Consider the following 7,734-nt stretch of genomic DNA (forward strand, 5'->3'; position numbering starts at 1 on the left):
GTGTCGGAATGCAGTGTTTAAGCTGAAGTTGCGGTAATAAAACTGTTGTTAACATGCGAAAAAAAAAATACCTTCAGGCCATGTGTAAACCAAAGTCAGCATGTCTTACACATGGTATGTGCAAAAGTGCTTGAAAAAACTGGGCCAAAGTATTTTGTTGGTAAGAAATTCCTTGAGGACCCACAACCTAACTGAAGTATGTAACGAAATTTATTCGATATTTTTATTTTGTATAACTAAAAATACTCACAGGCATGTGATAAACATAAAATATATTTTAAAATGCATTAATACTACGTAAAATAAATATATTGTATAATCGACTATATAATAGTTAATTTTTATTATAAATTAATAAGTAAATATAATAAGATCATATAAAATATATAATTAAATTAATCTCACTTCATAATACTTTAAATGTACTTCGAATTTACTTTAAAGTAAATGTCTGTCTACAGCTTTTACCCAACCGTTGTATGGCAGCTGCAGCTCATCTAGTGATTTTTGCGTAATGACACTACGTCTGCGTCTTTTACTGTGATGATGTCCATCTGCATTAACGTACTGCACGCTGTGACTGGACTCATTTCCATGTTGAGTTAAAGACTTCACACCAATAATTCCTGCCATCATAAGTGCGGCCAACGCCACACCAAGTGCTTTCATAGCCAAGGCACCTATCCCACCTAGACCCATCACAGCCATCATCTTTGCAAACATAACACCCATAGCGAGTATAATTCCTTGTCCTTTGTCTTTTTTACGTGCTTCTGCAATGGAAAAGAGTTACAAATATTGAAAGTAAGTAATATTTTCTCATGAAGTACAAAAAAAGTATTTATTTTGAAAAAATAGAATCTAAATTTTGAGTTCAAAATTTTATTTAAAATTTACCCAAAAGATTTTAGTCCTTATAAGATTCATGAACAATTAAAATATAGTGTAGAACTAAAAGCTTACAGAACTTAATGTCATTGGTGGAACTATTAGAATAAATAATCCAAGAGCTGGAAGTATTAATTACCTTGAAGATTGATATGATGCAAATTTATTTTGACTGATTTATTTGATTTAAGAACATAGTCTTCTTTCGACACTATAAATTTGATTCAAATATACTGCAAATTTATATAATTTCAATAATATAATAATATATAGTGTAATTTCATCAAACAGAATAAGATTTATTGACATTGCTTAGATGATCTAAGGTGTTAACTTTGTTGTCACGTTAAGATATAGGAAGTATAATAGACTATTACCTATATTTAGCTATCAAGGCTAAATATGATACTTGAAAGAAAATTTTGAAACTACAATTCACATTAATGTACTGGACAAAACAGAACTTTTTCTAGCCACACCTCATTTTTATAGAAGAGTGGTTTCTTTCACATTTTAAAAAGTACCCTTAAGATTTTCTTCAAACAAAATATCCCGAAAAATGTATGTATCCCGAAAAATTCTCACTACCCTCTCCCTGATTAATATGAAATATTTCTATAGGTTTGTATATCTTAATCTTCCACAGCAATGATCGACATATAAGTGTTTACTAAATCACGTCGAGATCTTATTTATTCTTTTGAAATAATTCCAAAATAATCCCTATCGGTCAGTTTCTGCATCGGCCACTAAAGTATTATCTCACATAAATAAGTAATCGATTTAAATTTTTATCATTGCCACTCTTAGATGACTGTTTGATTAAGTTTTTATGTCAATAAAATTAATTGAATTTATTAAATATTGCAGCCAATTAAATTTGTTTTATTATTAGAAAAATTTCAATAATACTCAATTTTGAGTAATATATATTCAGAGTTATGAGTCCAGAGAGTCATGCAAAACAAGGCTAGACTATATGAAAAAGACTATATGAAGAAATAAAACGTCTTTATCCACAAAACGTTAGGATGCCATAATATAATTTTATATATTTGTGTTTAGTCAGTTAGTATATGTTATATGTTGAGTATATGTTAATGTTATGTATCGACATACTTGTGTATATAAATTGAATAAAGAGTAAAAAAAATTCTACGAAACGGTTTTTTTTTTAAAAAAGTAACTAAATTTTTAATTCACTTTTGGACTATAGTCAAATAAAAATAAAGTTTTTTTAAATATAAACTATCGTTCTTTAAATATATATCCATCAGGATATTTTTTCTCAACAAAATGTAGTTTAGTTTCGAATACTCACAGCCCATATTTTTCTCTATAGTTCTATAGAACTATATATATCTTAAGACCTATCATTTATTATATCATTTATTATAATTTATTACTATTTAGAGAGAAATATGGGTAGTGAAAAATCGAAACTAGTATTTAAATAAATACATACCTTTCAGGATATTTCTTCTCGTTAAATTAAACATGTTTAGGCATACTAGTTTCGATTTTTCACTACCCATATTTCTCTCTAAATAGTAATAAATTTTTTGTTTCACCTTTTTATCATATTGAGGCAAAACAATATTTCTTTTTTGTTATAATAAACTATCGTAGTTATAAATTAAATGTCCAAATACCAAGATTTAAAGTAAAATCAAATATCATTTTTAATCACTTCAGCTTAATTCCCATGATCTCACACTCTTTCATATTAAATAAATGGTAGTAGGAAGTGAATTAATTTGTCTTTAAAATTTAATTTAATTTTTATTATAGTATAAATTTCACTTTTTTGCTTCTAATGAATAAAAATAACAATTTTATGCAAATCTGGGAAACACTAAACCAAATAAAATACACAGTAGAAAATATTAAAATGTACGCTCTTACTAATGCAAATTACTGAATGCAATCAAATGCATGGCAATAATTGACATTTAAGCAGAAAAAGAAGAAAAATACTGGAACTGGCATGCACACTCAATTGAAAACCCACCTTCAACATTGACGCCAAGTTTGAAGTCGTTCCGCCTCAAATCACGTTTCAAATGGTGTTCACTTTCATCCGCCAACAAATCAGCAAATCTTATATTTAATTCATGAGTGCGTAAATAGTCGGAAAAACGTTCCAGAAAAGAATCACTTGAAGAATTTGTGTGTGCTTCAAATGTATCATTCTCATATTCCCTAGAAGTCACAATCTCCAACCCACGAAAAATGACAATCGGTTTGTCGGTTTTACTCAGATTTTGTATGACATTTTTTATAGCACGCGAACCGCGACAGTAAATTGATTTCTCTAGCGAATTCGTGAGGCAATCTTCCGTATGTCTTGAGTTTGCTAAAGTAGCCACTGCGCCACTTAACATAAAAACACCGCATATGAAATATGAAAATGTACTTAACATAACCAGATTTTTATTTAAATAATTAAAAAAAAATAAAATATTTTTATTTAAATTAAATTATTCCGAATTATAAAACAAAAAATGGAACTTAAGTGTTTTGAGCCTCGTTGTTGACCGATTTTAAAACAATTGACAACTAAAAGTACTGGACAATTTTTTCACGATTTTATATCGGAAAATGGAGTACATTTCTTTTTAACATTACTAACCAATTGTAGAGAATTTGTGACAATTTTAAATTGAAAAATATATTTATATCACATTATTTATGTTTGTATTGAAGCAAAGTGATTGAAGCAAAGAAATGTTTCAATCAAACTTAATTTTCCTCTTGAGTGGCAGCATTTTCGATTTTCACGGTCAGTTGGTCAGTAGTCATAAAACGTCTTTATTTTGCTTAGATACTATTTCCAATGTAAACCCTATTACAATAACTTTATAAGAAATCCCAATTATAGTACTGCTTCTTCTTTATTTTTATCTTAGTAACAGTCTCAGTATCTGCAACTACTTTACATCGCAAACGCACGACTCGTATGGCGATTGTTTTCCAGCACTTTGAGACAAATTGCTATCATTTTGTTTGACACACACATTCACCACCTCCCATTCCACTCTATATTTTCCCCTCCTTACCATTCAACTCTTTTATACATTAGTTTTCCTATTTAAACAAAGTAAAACCAACATACTTTGCTTTTTGTTTCTTGATTATTCAGCAATTTTTATAAAAATCCATTGTTGCTGAAAATGAAAAATTTATATAAAAAAAGAAAATAAAAGTTTCTTACTTTATTTGCTAAAATAATTGAGTCAAGCACTTAAATAAGCTTCGAGTTCATACAGAATATATCATCTTCAGAAAAAGACCTTTATAATTCCTTAAAGAAGAGAGGCTTAAATTGCTAAAAACCTCTACGAATTGAACCCATGTACTTGTACATCAATGATGATGACTGCAAACTGTGTAAAATATGCATATATTGTTTACTGAGACAATATTTGAGATTGATGCATTCAATGAGGTTCAGAAATGGTTAAAGTACAATAATGTAACTGAAGTAAATACAACCGACAAGATTGACAGTTTATATTTAACTAAATTTTGTTTACATTTCATTATTTAAGATTGTTTAAACTAATGCAAAACATACTAGATTATAACACTTTCTCCGCCCTTAATTTTTGACAAAGTTCAAGTTTTCCTGAAATCGTCGGATTCAAATCGATTAATAACCTTCCGAATACGACCACTTTTTCGAAGTTGAACTACTTCGGTAGAACGTTCTTCACTAGGCATTAATGTTGATTGGCTAGATGAAGGCGGTGTGGCATTGATGAAATTTGGAGTGAATTCAAAAATTGGTTGTGAAGAGAGGTCAGAGCTACTTCTAGTTTTAAGCTGATTAACATGACGTTTGATGTAACCAAAAGATGTGTTCACTCGGTAAACCATTTTACCAAGTTGTTTCACAATAACTCCTTTTATCCATTTTTCCCCTCTTGCGTAGTTTCGAGCGAAGACGGGTTGCTTTAGACTAAATTTCATTTTCCGTTTCGAAGCTTCAAGGTGCTTTCTAGGCGATTCAAACAGTTGACTCAACAAGGTACGAACAGGCCTTCCATGTAAAAGTTCTGCAGGTGATTTACCCTCAGCATTCGGCATTGCACGATATGTTGCAAGATATTTTGATACAGCGAATTTGAGAGACAATCCATCGTCAATGTTTTTCTGAACAGCAGTTTTAAAAGATCTGACGAATCGTTCGGCTAACCCGTTTGAGGCTGGATGAAACGGCGCTGTTGTTATATGTTTGATGCCAAGTTTTGAGCAAAAATGTTTGAATGCTTCAGCTGTAAATTGCGGACCATTGTCACTTACGATGGTTTCTGGTATACCTTCCAGAGAAAATATAGAAGACAATGCTGATATGGTGTCAACCGTTGTTGTTGTAGATAGTTGTACAACGAACGGAAATTGTGAGAAAGCGTCGACACAAATTAGCCACATTGAATTACAAAATGGACCAGCAAAGTCGATATGTACTCTCTCCCAAGGTCGATCAGCTTCAGGCCAGCTTAAGTATTCACGTGCGTGAACAGGATTTGCAATTTTGCACACATCACAATTTTCAGTTAATTGTGCGATGTCTTTGTCAATATTAGTCCACCAGACATGTTGTCTCGATACTCCCCAATGACCATCATGAAGAAGTTTAAGAATTTTCTGCTTAAGGGAGGCTGGAATGACAACCCGGTTGTACTCCGTCTGGAGGCAAAGCAAATTGTTGTTTAGTATTAAAGCAAAGCGATGATTGAAAAATGATCGAAGATCAGCATCTTGAGGCATTAGCTTTTCAGGCCAACCGTTTGTAACGAGAAAATAAACTCGGCGAAGAATTGGGTCATTTTTGGCATGCTGACGAATTATTTCAGCGTCGATAGGTGTGTTAAGTTCATTGATGTTGAAACAGGATTCTTCATGATCAAAAGTTTTATCTTCACCAACAGGTAAACGAGATAAAGCATCGGCATTTCCATGCTCAGTAGTTTTACGATACCGAACATCATACTGATAAGCCATTAGTATAATAGCCCATCGCTGTAAACGATGTGACGTCATCGACGGCAACTGATGAATTGGATTAAAAATGCTAACAAGAGGTTTGTGGTCAGTAACCAAGGTGAATCTTCTTCCGTATAAATATTGATGGAAACGCTTGACTCCAAAAACGATAGCTAGCCCTTCCTTCTCTATCTGACTATATCGTCGTTGATGAATGTCGAGAGTTTTAGATGCAAAAGCAATAGGCCTTTCTAGACCGTCAACGTACGTATGCGAGAGCACGACTCCTATGCCATAGGAGGAGGCATCTGTAGCTAGAACCAACGGTAAATCTTCCTGATAATGTGCTAATTGCGCTGCATTGAGAATATGCGTTTTAAGAGCTATAAATGCTTGTTGTTGTGCTGTACCCCATGTGAATTTTACATTTTTTCGGCGCAGCATGTTGATTGGAGCGGATAATTGCGAAAAATTAGGTATAAAATTATGGTAGTAGTTTACCTTACCCATGAATGCTTCTGCTTGCTTTAGATCTTTAGGCGGCTGCAGGTTTTTTACTGCTTTTAGTCCCGACTCATCTGGCAATATACCTTTTGCACTAATTTGACGCCCGAGATATTCGATTTTATCTCGCAGAAAGAAACATTTTTCTTGCTTGCACCTGATACCATTTTGTTGCAAAATACGAAGTACTTGTTCTAGGCGGCTGATGTGTTGTTGAAATGTAGGTGCGGAGATGATGATGTCATCGAGATAATTTCCACAACCTTCTACGCCTTGAAGTAACTGCTCAAGATATCTTTGGAATATAGCTGGAGCGCTTGCAATCCCAAACGGTAAACGTTGGTATTGGAATAAACCAAGTGGAGTGTTGACAACCATTATTGTTTTTGCTTCATCGTCGAGTTCCATTTGTAAATACGCATCCTTAAGGTCGATTTTTGTAAAATGTTGACCGCAATTAATTTTATGGAAAAGACTTTCGCGTATGGGCAAAGGATATTGTTCAATGTCAATTTGCGCATTGACTGCTTGTTTAAAATCCCCACAAATTCATATGGAACCATCAGCTTTTGGCGCTAGTACAATAGGCGAAGCCCATTGGGAAAACTTCACAGGTTTCCAAATACCCGCATTTGTCAATCGATCGACTTCTTTCTTGAAAAGTGACATTTGCGAAAATGGAATTTGTCGGCTTTTGTAAAATTTCGGATGTGCATTTGGCTTTAAAAAAATACTGACCTTAAAGTTTTTTATTGTGCCAAGAGCTGGTTCAAAAATATCACCATATTTCTTACACAGCTCGCTAATTCTGTGTGATTCACTTTCAGTAATGTTACAAATTTGTTGAATCTCAAACCCGAATTCTTTAAATAAATCGAAACCGAATAAATTGTTACAGTTTTCGACATCCACGACAACGATTACTACTTCCCTTTCTTTTCCGCCACATTTGATATCTACGCAAAGTTCACCAAGCACTGGAATTTCATTTTTGCCAAAACCAAATAAGGTTTTTGTACAATTTCGCAACTTTGGGCAATTTAGAGTTTTGAATGTTCGCTTATTTATTAGAGAAACTGTTGCAAGTTTGCAATCATGCAGTATCTCTTCACGATTTTAGGTACTGCACAAAACCCATCAGCCAACATTCACAGTTCATTTTCTGTCATCAAAACTAATAACTTACAAGTTCGATTCACTGTGATATTGCAGTTGATTCACATACTGATAGACCGTTTATCTACAGTAAATATTCAGCTTACTACTTTCAACTTTTTTTGACTTTTTTTTGTAAGCCCCCGTCATATTGCCCATTACCTTTTCTCTTAAGACATAGGTACAATAGTAATATTG

At 32.8% G+C, this 7,734-nt stretch overlaps 2 protein-coding genes across 2 annotated transcripts; both read right to left on the reverse strand.

Annotated features, from left to right (window-relative positions):
• Window positions 1–438: 438 nt before the first annotated feature.
• Window positions 439–3,311, reverse strand: LOC119676265. The gene is made up of 2 exons (XM_038087502.1): window positions 2,900–3,311; window positions 439–773 (listed from the first exon to the last, which is right to left on the reverse strand). The coding sequence occupies exons 1-2, from the start codon at window positions 3,309–3,311 to the stop codon at window positions 439–441; spliced, it is 747 nt and encodes a 248-aa protein (XP_037943430.1).
• A 1,195-nt stretch (window positions 3,312–4,506) lies between these two features.
• On the reverse strand, window positions 4,507–6,789 carry LOC119676266 (uncharacterized protein K02A2.6-like). Its single transcript, XM_038087503.1, has 3 exons — window positions 6,546–6,789; window positions 5,701–6,455; window positions 4,507–5,580 (listed from the first exon to the last, which is right to left on the reverse strand). The coding sequence occupies exons 1-3, from the start codon at window positions 6,787–6,789 to the stop codon at window positions 4,507–4,509; spliced, it is 2,073 nt and encodes a 690-aa protein (XP_037943431.1).
• Window positions 6,790–7,734: the final 945 nt, after the last annotated feature.

Source organism: Teleopsis dalmanni, chromosome 2 (assembly GCF_002237135.1).
Source record: "Teleopsis dalmanni isolate 2A chromosome 2, ASM223713v2, whole genome shotgun sequence".
Classification (NCBI taxonomy): Eukaryota; Metazoa; Arthropoda; class Insecta; order Diptera; family Diopsidae; genus Teleopsis; species Teleopsis dalmanni.